This window comes from Mustela erminea, chromosome 1, assembly GCF_009829155.1.
Source record: "Mustela erminea isolate mMusErm1 chromosome 1, mMusErm1.Pri, whole genome shotgun sequence".
Lineage (NCBI taxonomy): Eukaryota > Metazoa > Chordata > Mammalia > Carnivora > Mustelidae > Mustela > Mustela erminea.
In genome coordinates, this window is record NC_045614.1 from 161,804,418 (window position 1) to 161,822,891 (window position 18,474).

At 40.0% G+C, this 18,474-nt stretch overlaps 1 protein-coding gene across 29 annotated transcripts in view; it reads right to left on the bottom strand.

Moving 5' to 3' along the window:
- Positions 1 to 18,474, bottom strand: part of PHLDB2 (pleckstrin homology like domain family B member 2) — a 220,310-nt gene that overhangs the window by 64,358 nt on the left and 137,478 nt on the right. Inside the window, exon 1 of one of the 29 annotated variants that reach the window (XM_032349543.1) lies at positions 818 to 1,239. The exons of 27 other annotated variants lie outside the window; for them this stretch is intronic. In XM_032349543.1, the coding sequence (XP_032205434.1) occupies positions 818 to 865 (48 nt within the window). In that variant the 5' untranslated portion in view covers positions 866 to 1,239. Of the gene's footprint in view, positions 1 to 298; positions 770 to 817; positions 1,240 to 18,474 lie in introns of those variants that run through there. One more of the 29 variants, XM_032349533.1, reaches the window with a different exon arrangement.

An 18,474-nucleotide genomic window follows, 5' to 3' on the forward strand; every position in this document is an offset into this window, starting at 1 on the left:
ATTTTTAAATAGGACCAGGCTGCTGTTTGCAATTTCTAATTGCAGCTAATTTGTAAAGACAAAATTCTGAAGCTACTCAGTTCTTTACCAGTTGAAGGACTATCCAATAGCAAAGTTAAATAGAAACAGAGCACCATAGTATCTTGGTTTCCATTAGATACACTAATTCAATGACAAGACAGAAGTCATTTAAGTTGCAGCTGACTTTTCTCTGTCTTCTAAAGTTTGCCCACTTCACCCCTGCAAAAGCAATAGCTTGATCAAAAGGACTATCACACTGGCTCCTATGAGCCCCGACCTCCCATTCACTGCCTGAACTTGTGGCCTCCCGCTGCAGCTCCGTCCTCATGGCCTCGTCCCAGAGCAGGCACTCATCCCACACGCTTCTGCACCCTGTCCATCCAGGAGCCCTGGGCTTATTTATCTCTGCAGCTGCTGCCAGCTGCCAAGCCCTACCCACCTCAGCTTTATGGGGAGGGAGTAAGAGGTGGGGGCACAGCATTCACTGCTTTATTTTAAATTTCTCTAAAGAGGGAAGGAAGTTTACATGGGAATATGCAAAAACCACCTGCAAGGGCATACTTAAGGAGGGGACAGGAACAGATGTTGTATTTTACCCCTTCTCAACAGCATCTGCACGAAACGCTAATGCTAATCTCCAAAGAAAAGTTCTCTTTCTGCCATTTAGGTGACTTAAGTTGAAGCATCTAAAAACTCCGTCTTTACTGACGACCTTTATAGATCGCAGTGTGTACACATTAGCCTGAACAGTAATTACGATGTGGGATTATCTGAAAGTTGTTAATTCCCCACTTACCAGGGCTTCAAAACCACGGAAGGCACTTCTGCCTCGCCTGTAATACATAGCAAAATTCCTCCCACATCTCTTTCCCAAAATAGTTTCTGCTGCCGCCAGTGCTCTTGCTTAATTCCACAGGGAATAAATGATCCCAGCATTAAGATGAATGCTATTTCAGACAGTGAAACGCAGTATTCAAAGGCTTGTGCACAGGAAGTGTGGTTTACTGGTATGTGCTTCTCTCTATTCTTATCACCCCATTCACAGCCAATCTGTCCAGGCTTGAATCACACACACACACAGCACTGCCGCCTGTGAGTCTCAGAGAAATCCAGGCTGCGCTGAGACACGCTGAGCTGCACCGAAGAAAAATAAACTGATGTCAAGAAGTACGTCAGAACAAAGTCTGCAAGGCACTTCAGAAAGCACTATATGCAGCCTTTTAAGGAAAACCTAGTACAGACGTACTCTCATAAAATCACTCTCCCCCGAGCCCTCTTCACTCTGGAGTCTTGTTCCTTCCCATCCATCACTCCAATATTCTCCCCTCTGGGAGAGCCTAAAACCAGGGCACCTATTCCACACCAGCAAACCTTTGAGAACCAAACAGGGCACTATGAATAGCTATGCTGGAACGTCAAGCTCCAACAGGGACCGAGATGGATGGCCGCCCACCTAAAACCCAGCTTTATCTGGCATTTCACCTGGTGACCTGCCAAGCTGGGAGGGCCACCCACTTGAAGGTCTTCAATTCCTGCCCACTCTCCCAACCAGCATTCTGCAGCACATTCTTTTGAAAAGGCCTAGGCATCTAAATGGCACGAAACATGGGTGCTATGACTTTGAAAAGTAGGTCATTTGAATCAAATTATTTTAAATACATTTCTTAATCTCCCTCTCTGTTTTCCCTCTCCTCCTCTCCATATACCACATATATAGAAGAAAGATTTGAAGGGGACACAGGATCTTAAAATAGATACCGTTAGAAAATGCTGTGCGGTTCTTTTCCCCCAGCAATTAAAAGAAAAGAAAGAAAGAAAGTTGCAGACTGAGTGTGTTTTGATCTCAGAGCTTTCTTTCTTTTTCTGAGGAGTGTGTCTGGCAGTGCCTCTCTCTACAGCCCTCGGTCAGAGACCTCTCCTATCTCCCAGCCCCATCCATCCCCTGGTGACCAACAGCAGCCAGTCCAGGCCACAGGACTGGAAATATAGTGCAGAGGTAAATCACATAGAAAACAGTTGCCTGATACCCACAAAGGCAGTATGAATCTTCGTTGAACTCCTTGTGTTAAAATTAACTATGTTGGATCACTCGTTAACATAAAAGCAAAGGTCAACTTTTAATGGCTAGAAATAATTTAGTCGAAAGAAGGTATTTTTTCTCAAGAGGACCTGTTGTAACTGCTAATTATGACTTTACTTCTCTCTCCGGTCAATCCTAGTGATTCAATATCTCCATAATCGCCAGTTCATCAAAAATCTATTAAGTTATTCTCAGGCTGTTACTGTGCTGGAGACACAAGAACAGAAAAAGACAGCATTTCTACCCTTACTTCTTTAGCGGAAGGCATAAAGAGTTAGTCAAAGACAAGAAAACCAATAATTCACAGATAAGAAAGTAGTGGACAAAAATTACAGAAAGACAAATCTGAGTTGAGACCCTGGGATAAATATGAGTCTGTGTGGCCTGCTGGCCAGTGCGGTGGGCTGGGCAAGTCTATAAAGGAACTGTATAAGCCCAGGCATAGAGCGTGGACTAAAGAGCATGCTTGTGATCAGCAACTGCCATGTGGCTGCAAAGACGGGGTTCTGTGGATGAAGAGGGACGAAGGACACGCAGAGAAGTGGGTCAACTCTCTGTCTCTGTATACCAGGACTTAAGCGATCCCAACAACCCTAAATAAAGAACCAGCAAGAGTCAGAGAACCTGGTCTAAAAGTGGATGGCAGGGGTGCCTGGGTGGCTCAGCGGGTTAAGCCTCTGCCTTAGGCTCAGGTCATGATCCCAGGGTACTGGGATCGAGCCCCGCATCGGGCTCCCTGCTCAGCGGGGAGCCTGCTTCCTCCTCTTTCTCTGCTGCCTGCCTCCCTTGCCTACTTGTGATCTCTGTCTTTCAAATAAGTAAATAAACTCTTAAAAAAAAAAAAAAGTGGATGGCAGAATGAGATGGAGCCGACAGGATGGTAAGCAGAATTTCTAAGACTCCACGAGTGAATTCTGATGTCTCATTTAGGTCGGAAAATGAGGGGGGAAAACAGAGCAATGGTTAAAAGTCTTTTATGTGAGTCTTTTTGTTTTTAGAGATAAACCCCTTGGGGTAGTAACTAGGGCTATGATGATCAGTTCTTGTCTTTTTGGACACAGGGTAAAACAGTTTTTCAGTCTCCTACCCCTAAACTTGATGTAAGTGTCAAACTTGCATTGGCCAATGACATGTGAGAAGCAATGTGTATCCCTTCTGCCTGGATGGCCAACACGATCCATTACCTGTCTTGCTTTGCCATTGCAGAGTGACACTCAAGATGGTGCTGGCTCCCTGAGCCTTGACCTCGAGCAAGGAAATAGGGAGCAGAGGCCTCGTTCAACCCATGCTGGCCATGGAGAGGGGAGGAGAAAGAGATCTATGCTGTTTTAAGCCTGAGATAATTTTTTTCTTTTGTTTTCTCCACAAAAGCCCATTATGATTGATTAGCCTTGCTTAAGCTCAAGCAGGTAACAGGCCCAAAGTTTGGAGACAAGAGCCTCAGAGATCCTACTAAAGGCAGCTCATTTATTTACCGTGTAATAAAGAATTTGGCTTTGCCCAAAGGGAGGTCTGGCTTTCACTGTTGGACTGTGGGCTTCTGGAAGGTAATCTATGTCATACCTGATTGGATTATCTTTGTTTAGGACACAGTGGGGCACTCCTGATAATCAGTCTCAGGGGGAGGGCTGGCCACTCCGGAAGTCTGTTAACCTAGAGATGAGATTAACCAAATGGACAACCAATCAGTCTTGCCTACGTGATGACGTCTCCATAAACACTCCGGACACTGAAGCTTAGGAGGTCTTCCTCCGCTGCCCAGACTCCATGAGTACTATCACACACCAGCGTAGGTAGCATACCACATCCTGACTCCACAGGGAGAAGGCAGCAGAAGCTGTACGGGAACCTCCTGACTCCGTCCTCTGCTTCTCCTGTGCTTCTCTTCTCTTGGCTAATCTTCTTCTGAGCCCTTCCCTATAACAAATAATAATCCTAACTACAACAGCTTTCAGTGGGTTCTGTAAGTCTTTCTAGTGAATTCATGAACTTGTGGAGGGTTCCCAGGAACTCCCTGAACTTGTGCTTGGTATCAGAAGAGAGGACGGTTGTATATGCAGACAGCGCCCTTTCACTTTGTAACTGGCCTTCATGTTTATCCAAACATTGCCCTAGTATCATTTTTATCAGTTTAGGACAACTAAAGATAGAAATATGTATTTCTATATACATAAGGAACTATGTATATGTAAGTAAGGAGTTTTTATTTTTTTGGTTTTACAAATTATCTTCAAATTATCTTCAAATTTTTACAAATTTTCAAATTTTCAAATTTTACAAATTATCTTCATCAGTGTCAGTGTAATGTCTAGCTAAGAACATTTTATCTTCCAGTCTACCTGGGAAGCCTACCTTCAGACTTGTGGTCCGGGCAGCGCTTCACTCTGCTGTCCATTGTTTAAAAAGCATGTGTGTATGTGCCCCATCAGAGGGTTGCTCTGGAAAGAGGTCCATCTGACAAATGTGACGTATCTGTTCTGGAGGCAAGTTCAAGTCATCTGAAGACTTACTAAATAATGTGACAGCCATGAACTGATCAGCAAGCATTTGCTACGCGAAGATTACTAGGAGGATTTTGTATCAACTATACCTAGTCTGGCTCCATGATAACGGAAAACCAGATGCTGAGGAAAAGTAAGGCATATGCAGATAACTAGGACACCGCTTACCACTCAGTGATTTTTCAGTACTCATTTCTCAAATATAGTCAATACATCCCAATACACAAAAGCACTGCCTAAGGAGATCAAGGTTGTCCTGTGCAATGCCCCAAGCTTCCCTCCTCTACCTCTTTTGAAATATCTGGTCCTCCTTTCTTCGTGGTACCACAGTGGCTAAGAGCAGGAACTCTGGAGCCTCAATGCTGTTTCCGTAGCTACTTGTGAGGCTCTGGGCAAGTCATTTAGCTTCCGTGGGTCCTAGTTCCTCATGCATAAAGCAGGGAATTACTAGAGCATCTATCTTGTAGGGTGCCATGGGGATTTAAAACACAAACACACACATACATGCTTCTTGAACACAGTATACACAATATGTTAGCACAGGCATCTAAGGAGAGTCCCTCAGTCTTCCCAAGGTAAAGCCCTCTACCTGCCTCACTGAGTCTATATGCCCTCCCATTATCCTTATAGTTTTGTTTCACCAATTTTCCCTCCCCTACACACTTATTTCCTCTCTCAAATCCTTTGCCTCTGTCTGCAAATGTACTCAAGTCCTCTCCTTCTCCCACCGCCCCAGACAATAAATTATCGTCATGACATTACCCAGCAGATTCACTATCCCGCTTCCTTACTTCCCTTCACACCTCCACACATTTCCCAATCTCAAAGAAGTCACCAAAGCTCAGCATTTCACTTCCACCATTCCCAGCCCTTTGTAATCTAGAATAGTGTATCCTGCCTTTGTGCAGACTAGACACTCTGTAAGAGAAGGGGCACCTGCCACTTCTCCAGGAAAATTACAAGTACAGTAAGCAGAAAGAAGAAGCGCTTTGAAATAATGGTATCAGGATTCTGCAAAGAAATCTCAGTGCTTCTCTCTGTAACCATGTATTGTAAGGATCTGTGGATAAATCGATTTCTTTTTCTCATACGGAACCACTGGGTTTTCAGAGCAGAGTCTGTGTCTAAGTTTGATTAAGGGGAAAGAACAAAGATTTGGATTTGAAGTTCTGGAACGTACCAGACCTATAACACAGAAGTTCTTACCAGGTTCAACCCTCTGAGTTTCTATAACCTGGTCTGTAAAACAGAGACGATAAGATCAGCACCTGCCCTAGGCTTCTTGGGAGGAATCAATAAAGGAGTGTGTGTGAGAATGTTTAAAGTCTAAGTTGGTTCCTGTCACAAGGCAGGTGCTCAGTGTTTGTTATCAATGATTAGAGATGCTTTCCATAAAAAATTGGAAGTGAAATTGATAGCTGTCTTGTGGGTCCTGGAGAATCATCACTAATACAGGAAGGAGTCCCCCCTTATGCGAGGGGGGTATGTTCCAAGACCCTCAGTGTGTACATGAGACCACAGATAGTACTAAACCCACGATGGTTTTTTCTATGTGTACATACATAAACATAGTAGAGTTTAATGCATTAAAGTAGGCACAGTAAGAGATTAACAACAATAACCAATAATAAAATAGAATAGTATAACAATATATTGTGATAATATTATGGATGTGGTCTCTCTCTCTTTCTCTCTCAAAGTACCTTATTGTACTGTACCCACCTTTTTTATGATGAAGTGAGATGATAAAATGCTTACATGATGTGATGAAGTGAGGTGAATGGCATAGGTATGGTGCCTAACGTTAGGCTACTACTGACCTCCTCATGGTGGGTCAGAAGAAGGATTATCTGCTTCTAGACCGAGGCTGACAGCAGGTAAGTGAAACCAGGAAAAGCAAACTGCAAAGAAGTGGGGACTACTGTATTAGTTAACAAGCAAACCTAACAGCTGAATCCAACTGTTCTCAGGGAAAGGCAATACAGGAAAAATATCTGATGCAGCCAAATGTCTCCCTGAAAAATTCACAGATCTGTGGGGCTCTTTGGCCAGTCTGGAAGGAGAGAAAAATCCTCTACTGCCCAAAATTCCCTCCCCCAGGGTGAATCACATGCCTGAACTTCTGGCAACAAAGCGCTGCCCAGTTGCCATAGCAACCCAGGGAGGAAGAGATCTTTTCAGTCTCTCTGTGCCCTTTGGTCATTCTAGCCCCACCATCACAGAGCAACATATATTCCCCATAGCACATTAAGTCCAGAGAGTAACTTCTAGAAGTAACTACCCCTCCCCCAAATCCATGCTCCTCTCCAATGCACACAATTCATACTTGACATAAAACCCAGATTTCTATTTCACATTTTCTCTGACTCTACCTTACACTCCCGAGATTATCAGTGTTCCTGCCCTATGAGCACACACATCATTCAAATACCTGAGGAACTTATCATATCCTGTCTTTGCTCATACTCAGACAAAGAAACTCAGCAATTTTAATCTCATTTCATAAATCAACCCCTCACACTCCAGATTTTTTTTTTTTAATTACTATTACTCACTAGTGTGTCAACATCTCCCTTAATGCTACTTGTCCTAACTGCAGTCCTTACCCACTGTCCTTTTCTGTGTCCCTATTTTAGGAGCTTGTAATTAAGAAATATATATGTACAAAATTAGTATATAGTATTTTATGTTATCAATACATTTACTAAATAGATGATTATTAACATATCTAATAATTAAATAATATGAAATATGTTATATAAGGATATAAATTATATATATATATATACATACACATACATACATGCTGAGGTAATGTTGATTTTTATTTTCATTTACATTGAACATGTCCTAAAATACTATCACCTGATTTAATTGATCCTGTTACTTTTTAGACCAGGAATGTTTGCTTCAACTCGCTTTTTCCACTGGCAGTTACTTCTTGCATTTGTGAGCAGATGCAAGTAAATCTCTCACTACAATAACCATCTAACTTAGATCTGCTGTATTTTTGTCCTTTTCCTAAGGCCTTTTTGCATCATTTTGTCATTTAAAATCAACCGACAGACATACAAGTGATGAAAAATTGTACTTGAATAAGATATCAGGGTTGAGCTGAACTATTCTTAAAATATTAATAGATAGCGCTTCAAAGAAAGTGCTGATTATGAATGACTCCATAACATTGTTGCCTCAGCTCAGATAACTGAAGGGGGGAAATCATGCACTTCTCTCTACAACTGAAAAGCACTGGCTACAAACAAAGGAAATTCATGTGATCAGTATACTCATAATTTCCTTATAGCGTCTAAAGAAGTATGCCAATTATTTTTCCTTGTACATAGTGTGTCAGAAGAAAATCTACAAGGTTCCTAGATCCCTTCAGTTTAAAAAATTTGTGCTTTTGCTACACATCATTAAGGAAAACACAACAAAAGTCTAAAATATTGCTGTTCATTTGCAATTTCACCCTGGCTTAACCGAGTTCCGGGGAATCTGTTTATTTGTTTGTTTCCCCTGAAGGATCATGGTTTATAAAATGCAATCCACTGAAATACCTTTATAATTTTATGTAATATTTAATTTTTTCAATCCACAACTAAATCTCCACATTGGAAAATCTAACCTAAAAAAATTAAGGAACACTCTATGCACAAAGAAGTTGGTAGAGTAAAAAAGTAGGAAAGTCTAACATGTAAAACACAAAGCCAAAAACATGTGGACTGTAAGTTTTGTAAATGCAACTACTTATGAGAGATATATTACATGGAAAATACTGTGTTCTAAAATTTATAAAAAGAATGCTACAGTTATATATAGAAAAAGGCAAAATAATGGTACTCCTAGGTGGCTCAGTCAGTAAGTGTCTACCTTCCACTCACGTCATGGTCCCGGAGTCCTGGGATGGAGCCGCACAGCGAGCCCTGCATAGCAGCTTCTCACTTTTCCCTCTCCTTCTGCCTCTCTCTCGGGTTTGTACTCTCTCTTTGAAATAAATAAAATCTGGGGCTCCTGGGTGGCTCAGTGGGTTAAAGCCTCTGCCTTCAGCTCAGGTCATGATCTCAGGGTCCTGGGATCGAGCCCCACATCTGGCTCTCTTCTCAGCAGGGAGCCTGCTTCCTCCTCTCTCTCTCTCTCTGCCTGCCTCTCTGCCTACTTGTGATCTCTCTCTTTGTCAAATAAATAAATAAAATCTTTTTAAAAAAAGAAAGAAAGAAAGAAAGAAAATCTTTTAAAAATGCAAAATAAACGATGACAAGTCTTCTTTCTCTACTTGAGATGTTAAGAAAGTAACTACATTTTCCTTGCTCCCAGAACAACTTTTAAAATTGTAATCTCTGCGTACCATGATTTAGGCCTTGGTCTTCATGCTCTAATGGGAAAGACAGACTTTCAATATTCTGGCTCTCTTATTCTGTAATCAAAATGAAAGACTAATACATGTCTGAGAAACTTATTCTTTTTTCTATTTAGGCATTTTATTAAAATTGTCTTTTTCCAAAATCCAAATTACAATCCCAGAACTGGGATATGGTCTTAGCAATTTTGAATGAGAAACTTCAATTTTTCCAAACCAAAATTCTTCAGCAGAACATGCCCCCATATACAGATTTCCCCCTTGAGATCAATTAGACTTCACCAGAGCAAAGTTCTTGGCTGTTCTGAACTTTAAAAACTGATCTCCCTGACTCCTGCTTCTGGGGAGATGAGGTAGAGGTATTTTTCCCTATTCCTCCCACTGAGTGTAACTGAGAACCTTGGACTCATTCTGTATAAGACAAACAGAAGAAGACCAAAAGATGAAGAAAAGGCAGCAGATCAACTGGGCACATAGGGACCCAGAAATGAGTTCCCTGAGATTTCCTTTACCTCATACATCCCGGACTTGAGCTGGAGAGAAAAAATGACATGGAACATCCCAGTTCAATCTCCAAAGACTTATGCAGCAAGGAAGAAGCCAAACTCGATCAAGTATATGATTACATGTATGTAACATACTTATGATAATAAAATTATAGCTCTGGAGAACAGACGAGCAGATGCCAGGGGTTAAGGAGTTGCTGAGAGTAGGAGGAAAGTTTGGGAGGCTACAGAAGGCCTGCAGGGAGGAGTTTGGGGTGTTGTATCTGCTCTGTATCTTGACTGCATCAATGTTAATATACCAGCTGTGATAGGAAAACTATAGTTTCGCAAGATGTTAGCACTGGAGGAAATTGGATAAGGGGTACACAGAATCTCTCTGAATTATTTCTTACAACTGCATGTAAATCCACAATTACCTCAAAATAAAAAAAAAGATTAACTTTTCTGCAAGGGACTTCAAGTTAAGTCCTAATCCGCACATTCAAATGGCTGACAAAATCCTTCCAATGAAAAAGTGATGCAAGTTTCTATTCTAATATGTGTTCTATAATTTTTCTTAAAAACTAATCACAAACTTTCAAAGTATTCTTCAGAGCAGATATCCCATAAGCTTTTCTAGAACCAGAAAAGAAAAATTCACCTTACAATAAGCCAGCACAGTCACTAGACCTACTAGTGGATGAAAAAATGTTTTCAAAGGTCGCTGAATTAATGGCTTTTAATTTAGATAATTTAACAACCAATATGGAGATCATTTTTCTACGAAGAAACGCAAGTCATTCCCCATTACCCTGTCTGTATTGATATTCTATATTTTCAATTTCCATCTTATTTGTACCTTTTCCTGTGAATTTTATTTCTGAGCTTTATTTCTTTTTAGTCATGAGCCTTCCTGCCTCAATTTATCATCTTAAGAAAAGAAGGAGACTCGCTCCCTGGCTGACAGGGCAGCTGCTTCTTCATCCAAGGTGTTTTCTTTATTTTTGTGCTGAGCCCAGAACACTAAACTGCTTGAGGATTCACAGCACACATCCCTCAATTCTGAGCAGGAATCTTTAAATGTGTGGCACCATCAAGAGGCAATAGCTTGTACTGCCACTGTAACAAGGATCCACGGTTGGCTCCTGCGTGTAGAGAAACCTGCTTTTAATAGCAACAGTCACAGACTAGTGTAGCAAAGAATTATACGGAGACATTGCTCTGTGTTTCTCCAATGTGGGGTCACTAGATTATTGCTAAATGCTACTTTTTTTCTTCCTTCCCATCACTCCTCCATGTACCTACTGATCCAACTGATGGAGAAGAAAAAGATGTGATAACTGTTTTTAGTCTCAGTTAGCTGAGGACAGTTGATACTCTTAATTTGCTAATGATTAATTCCTTCAATATTTACTAGACAACTACGTACATGTGACAATTGGCCACTTAAAATAACACAGAGAGAACGTCTGCAGTTTGTTTTCTGATGACCCAAAGTGATCTAACCGGACAGTAGTCTACTTCATACTTCTCACTACTTAGAGATTTAGTCTTATTTTATTAGAAATGAAGGAAGTCTGTGTACAGAATGGACAGTTGATTTACACAGGTAGAGAGCATCACCATTCTAAGCTTGTACTGTCTAATATAGCATAATTATTTTCACTATTTCATCAAGTTTCCTTTTTAAGGAAGATTTTATTTATTTATTTGAGAAAGAGAGGAGCATGCGTTGAGTGTGCAGAGGAGCAGAGGGAGAAGCAGGCTCTCCACTGAGCAGGGAGCCTGATACAGGGCTCGATCCCAGGACTCCGAGATCATGACCCGAGCCGAAGGCAGACGCTTAACTGACTGAACCACCCAGGTGCCCCTCCAAAAGTTTTCTGAACATAAGAAAATTTAAAATTGCACATCTGGTTCACAATGATGGCTCCCATTATATTTCTGAGCTAGACCGCTGACCATCCGGGTAAAGGCATCAAGGTGAAAGGTGCAGAATGGCAGAGAACTGACAGACTGAAATATTAGAGCCAAGGCTTCACCAAAATGAGTCAGTTGAGGGCTTACGCTAACTCTGAAGATTAAATAAACTAATGTAACAATAGACATTCTGAGTCAGAATATAGAAAGTGAGTCATAATTTCTAAATATCCCTTTAAAAAGTCCAAGCCACCAAGTTAATTTGGTCAGTAAACCAACCTCTCACCCTCCTGGAGTTTAACTGACCCACTCCCCACTAGCGCAACCATTTTTAAAAAATTACAACTCTGGGATGCCTGGGCGGCTCAGTGGATTAAGCCTCTGCCTCCAGCTCAGGTCATGATCCCAAGGTCCTGGGATCGAGGCCCGCCCCCTCTCTCTGCCTGCTTCTCTGCCTACTTGTGATCTCTCTCTCTCTGTCAAATAAATAAATAAAATCTTAAAAAAAAAATTACAATTCTGCCAGGATGTAGCAGGGGGAAGGGCCACACCAGGAAGAGATCCCTTCCAAGTTTGTGAGACTGGAGAACAAAATAATTTTCAATACTTAAGCTTGCCTTCACATTTCAAACACATTCTTCTCAGGAAAAAAAAAAAAAAAAAAGATTAATATTATGGCTAGGTCGCACAAGACGTTCTCTTAACGTTGCCATTCTGCCTCCAACCAAGAAACGCTGTCAAATTCACAATGCAAAAAAAAAAAAAGTCTGAATGCCCAAAATGTCTTTGGGGTCAGGAATCACAAGGAAGTGCAGGTAGCAAGAATCCTGGCAAGAAAGCAAGGCATACCTTTGGTTAGAGTGACCTTCACCTGACAAGGCTCACACTTCTTGGGCTCCCAAATGGTTTTTCCTAATTATAAAATTAAATAGCACCAACCTGTTTACTCTCTCATTTTTAAAATGGTATCTGCATCTTACCATTTTAAGATTAGTGAACATATACATTTATTTTATAGAATGCTGTAATTCCTTAAATACCCACCATTATACTGATATTTACTTTTAGAAATATAGGTCTCTGGGCTGCTCAACACTACACAAGCCAGACTCTGGGTCCTGCAGCCTTGGCCCCGTATAACCCTGGAGAGCACCAGTTCTTACAAAGACTGCTAAGAAATTTGCAAAATAGAGGAAACCATCTAATTTTCACCTTTTCATTTTTAACTACATATTGGAAGGGAATTGCCCCACTTCTGGAAGCAAAGGAACACATTCGTGCTGAGGTATGTGCATTCTTTTTCATTGAGCTTCATGGTTACCTGGAACCAAGTGCACAAACTTAAGTTTGGGATGTTTGAGAACAAGGGGAGAAGCTTCAACCACAGAATAAGGAAAGCCAGAATGAATGTCATTAATGGGTATCAAAAACATTCATTTACTCTTTTCAAAAACAGGTGTACAATGCTTCTCGCACTCTCATCAATGGCTAGGAGGTGGATATACAGCAGAGAAGAAGATCAACACAGTCCCAGCCTCGTGCAATCCAGAAGTCTTCAGCTGTAAAGAGCTTTCAGAGAAGCTACTGGAACAAAATGTCTTCCAAACAGCACAGAACTGCTGACCCAGACATTTCATCTATTCCAATAACAATACCATGGGAATATTAACATCTTCCTTGAAAGAAAGCCAACCTTATCTTCAGAATGGTAAAGCCTGTAGAAAGTTAGAAACCTGGGGCTTCAGGAGATGGGCATCACATTACAACGCGTTTGAAAAATAAACGGCAAGTGTGGCCCTACATAGTTCCATATGGCGACAATGCTGTTTATTGAGGCACCACAGAAGACTGCCATCAGCCAGAAAGAAAATATTGGATTGCTACAGTGCAATTTGTGGGGAACCACTGGTTCTCCACAATAGCACACAGATGCTTTTGGCATTGTAACCAAATGAAGATTCTTAACAGCACCCAAGTTTGCTATAGAGTTTTTTCATTTTCCCCCCTGTCTTTTTAAAATGTCTTTTCCCTAGACTTTAAGATGCACTAGATGCCATCCTTATGTCAATATTACTGGGAGGGAGGCAAATGAGAGGACTAACAGAATACTCTGTCTACTGTACAATTATTCCTCTAGCCTCTAGAAAACCGAGTGTGTCATAGAATCAGCATCCTAGCCTTCTGGAGACAGCTCATCCATTCATGTCCTCCACTTGGAAAAGAGCTGTAACCACCACAGACCAGCCCAGAAGGAGGTCACGGGGTCTATGGACTGGAGTACATACATTTCATGGGCACAGAGTCCTCTCAAGACCTCACTTGGACCTGGTAACTCTTAGTTTGGAATATTTTTAAACAAGGCTTGATATCTGGTTTCAAAAATCAAAAAATGAAAGAAAAGGCTGGCATAATGACAAAGGCAAGAACTGGCAGCTGAGAGCAAGAAAGAAGGAATAAAATGTATGAAAAACCAAACATCTCAAATAGCACAGCAATTGGAGGCCACTTAATGTAGACTCAAAGTGGATTATTATACTTCATAAATAGGTCCTTGGAGATTCATAATTAGGGTTCAATCTTTAAGACTCAATATAATTACCTTGAGTTTTCAAATAGAGATTGAACAAGTAAAAAACAACAAAAAAAATCCAGATGAAACACTAGTATAATCACAGCTTAGCTAAAAAGTACTATAGAAATTATGCTCAGTGAACCAACCTTACTTTGCTCAGTTTCCTCACTATTGATTTAAATAAATCTTTGGCATCTATTCATTTCATATTTGTGTAAGAGTTCTGTTTCTTTTTTTGAAAATTATGCTTTGACATTTTGGAGGTGCCTGTGAAGTGTCCAAGTACACTCGTCTTGTGGAGTCAATTAAATTGCATTTTTCACGAAATAGATCCCATGGGCTGGAAATCCAGGCAAAGCTTCTCTTGGCTCCTGGAGTAAATCCCAGATGGCAGGAGAACTTTACCTTCATTGACTTGCTCTTTTCTGCAGTTTTTGCTTTCCTGGCTTTGCTTTGCTTCTGTTTCTAATTTTTGACCAAGTTTGACCTGGGTTTTAGTTTGCACGCAAACCAATAGTTATCTCCACTGGTGGCAGTCACGAGCGGGGATCTGGTTTTATGGTCTGGCCACTTGTGATCTGCAGGTAGAACTGAAATTCAACCTTGCTCAGGTGAAAGATGACTGAGCATTTGTATTTGTTCTTGTTTTAATTGGTTGGTTATTTCGCTTTCTGTGAGTTCAAATCAGGACACTATTTTGTGCCCAGTGGAACAGTGAGCAGTCTCTTGAGATATGGAACAAGTAAATTTTATGTTCCAGTATTTACTTTTGATCTGCAGCTGAAGCTATAGAACCAAATTTTAAGTTTTTCATCTGAGGCTCTGTACCTCAGGGGGGAAAAAAATCACTGTGTAAGAGTGAAGTATTTTCCTACTTCTTAAGGATAATAATAAACTAAAATAAAGAACCTCTGTTCTGATTGCTTTAGAGACTAATCAGCATCTAGATAAATCTAACATTTCCAAAATTCTAAGAAAATGCAATAATTCTAATAATTAAAATATGTTCGCATTTTAAGAAAAAGAACTGTCTCATCAAAAAATGCTGATTTCAGAAGCATTTTTTTCCTTAGAAAGCAAGTTTATGTGATCAAAGCAAACTCTTGTACAAGTCAGACTGATCTGACACCCTGGTTTAAAAATCAGCTGTATGTTTTTTCCTTATTTTATCAACATACAGTACAGTACATATGTAATTTCCTATTTTTTTAGAGTTATTCATTTAAGAGAAAGAGAAAGAGAGAGCATGAGTAGGGGAGAGACAGAAGGAGAAGGAGACAATCCCAAGCAGACTCCACACTGAGCACAGAGCCCACTTGTGTGGCTCGATCCCAGGACCCTAAGATCATGACCTGAGCTGAAACCAAGAGTCAATCCTCAACCAACGGAGCCACCCAGGCGCTCCTATAATTTCATACTTAAAATAAGTTTGGATTTATTTTTATCACAAAGGGATTAGTTTACCTGAATTTTTAAAATGTCTTATAATATTAGTTTGCTGAAAAGATAAGCTAAGATCACTTCCATATAATGTTTAAGGTGAAGAAAAATATAAAAGTTGTGCTCAACTAAACTGAATTATAATTGTGACACACCTTTTCATACCAATGGTAATTATGTTCTGTGTGTCAGTTGAAGCATAATTTCCAATATCTTCAAGTTAGATACTTTTTTTCTTAAAGTATCTGGTTGTTCCAGAATTGACAAAAGACCATGAAGAACAAAAGATGGTGAATATTTAAAAATTGTAGGTTTGCACAAAGGGAGCTTTATTTGACTTGGTTTATAATACTTGAAATAGTAAGCTATAAAAATGTAATAAAATGTTAAAATTATGGCAAAGCTTGCACACTTTGATGGGTTTATTAATAAAGTAATTTTTAAAAATGTAATGCATGTCAAATACCTTATAAACATAAAGCTAAAATGCATTTACCTATATTGAAATGACAGAATGATCTTGGAGAAATCAGCCTATTACCTATTACAAAAATAGGAGAAATAGCCTATGACCTATTACAAAAGGTAATAAAAGGTTATTTTTCTACATAGCCTGTCCAGGAAAGCAGAGAGATTTTGTATCTCACAGGAGAAACTTTTTTGTTATATCCCTAAATATTTCAAATGAAAGTTCCTCATTTCCTAATGATTGAAGATTTCTTGTTTATTATAAAATGTTGTTGCTTTATTCAGTAGATAAACTGCAAATATTCATTGTTCTCGTGCATCCACAATCCTATATTAGTCACGTAATGAAATCTTCTCTAATTCATATTTGATTTTGCCTTCCCAAAATCGGACCTTAAATTCAGGGGAAAAAAAAAATTTCCAAGTTATCTTTTATACATGATCCATCCTTAAGTTTTCCCACTTGATCCCTGGGCAAGCACCAGATTTGTTCCTTAACCTTACAAAAAGGATGTCAGAAATAATTAGGTTTGCTATGTCCCTTATTTGTGAATAGCTCAATACCATCAAAAATAGCATAGGAAGATCTGTCAAATGAAATGAGAAGCTCAGCCTTCCCTAGGCTAGTTTTGTAAGGGTAAAATATTATAATACAAACAATGTTCAGAGATGGCATACTTCACAGAGAGGTCCTGGGTGTCTGTGAATGTCCTCAACGCTCTGTGATTCGTTCTCACCCTCTGGGGAAACACTGGTTAAATAAGACCAATGTCCTACGCACCGAAGAGGATTTTACCTCTCCTTCTTGCTGATTACTCTTCATGAGCTTTAACCACAGATGAACCACAGACACTTACCCTTACCCTCACCAAGTGGTCTCTGCTTTCCTCTCACGGTTGCTTACACACTCTGCGGCTAGTTACAGATTAGAATGTGACTTAAACAAAGAGTCTGGTAGATAGACCTTTACCAGATACTCTCTTCAATCTCGAGATTTCAGAAACAGACTTGTGAGTAAAGGCTTCTGAGTTCTTAGCTGACACTGCATAGGCAAGCAGGAAACAGTACAAGGTGGTTAAACCAGGACTTCTTTTAGTCCACAAATAGATGACTTCATGAAATCAAGCTGATGACCCAAGATGCAAAGGAATAAGAATTCTATAGAACTCATCGAACTGATCCTGGAAATCTAATTTCCATATGTCTCATGGAAAATCATTGGCATTGTGTGTAATATTCTACTGTCTAAATGGGGAACATCTTTAGCATTCATCTCCATCTATCTCTAACCCTCAATTTAGTTGACTCTGATTTTGTAAACTAAAGGAAACAATCTTTCAAGGGTAGCTTCTTCTCCTTGGTCCCTCAGAATTCAGGAAGAAATATTTTTCCTAACTTACTTATTATTATTTTGTTTTTTAGGTTGTTTTTTTTTTTTTTTTAAGATTTTATTTATTTATTTGCCAGAGAGGGACAGCATGCGCACAAGCAGAGGAGTGGCAGTCAGTGGGAGAAGCAGACTCCCTGTTGAGCAGGGAGCCCACTATGGGGCTGGATCCCAGAACCCTGGGATCACTTCCCAAGCTGAAGGTAGAAGCTTAACTGAATGAGCCACCCAGGTGTCTCAGTCACTTTATTTTTTCTAAAAGCAATAACATTACTTGCATGGGCCAATAAGAATCTCTCTTCCTTTTTACTGGGATGTAATTAGACAAACGGACTAAGCAACAGGGGCCAAAACCAAAGTGTCATATTTAAAAATAAGCCTCATTTCATTGAACATCATAAAGCCCATTATGAAGCAAAAAAGGGATCTAACTTTACATTTGGAGGCAATATCCATAAAATTCTCCCAAGAAACTGAATCAAGACCTAGTTTGTGACTTACAAGGCCCTGACTTGACAGGCAGTAAGGAAGGTCACTGCCTGGATTGTCAGGAACCTTCGTAGATTTGGGGAAACTGGAGGAACGAGAAATTCACCAACACTTAAAAAGTGCTAAAGATGAAAACTGGAGGTGATTTTCGAGGTTAGTTTCCTGTCCTTGGAACAGAAGAGGAAATAATAGCATCTCAGGAAGATCACTGGAGTGAGGGAAGCCACTGAAATGCTCTCCTGGATTCCTTAATAAATTATCCAATAGAGCTTAACTTTCTGGCTTCACTAAGAGTAGTTGCTCAGGGATGAAGGGTACAGCCTACGGGACAGAGTCAATGGCATAGCTTTGTAAGGTGACAGATGGAAGCCACACTTGCAGTGAGCTTAGCCTAAGGTATAGATTTGCAGAATCACTATGTTGTACGCTGGAAACTAACTTACCTAATGTAACTCTGTGTGTCAACTATACTATAATAATAATTTTTTAAAAAGTAAGAGTTGTTCATCACACTACAGAGCCAGATTTGCTATGCTGCATACAAGAAGGCTTATTCATATGCTAATTAAAACTTCTCCTGAACTGTCAATGAATCAAGCCCAAATACAATGCCTTTTTGTGACCATGAAAAATCTCTGGAAGATTATTTAAGATAACAAAGGAAAACTGTCCTACTGGAGCACCATCTAACAGAGCCACCCAAGGAATACAGAATTTTCTAAGGGTATGCACATTCGTTTGCATTCACTATTAC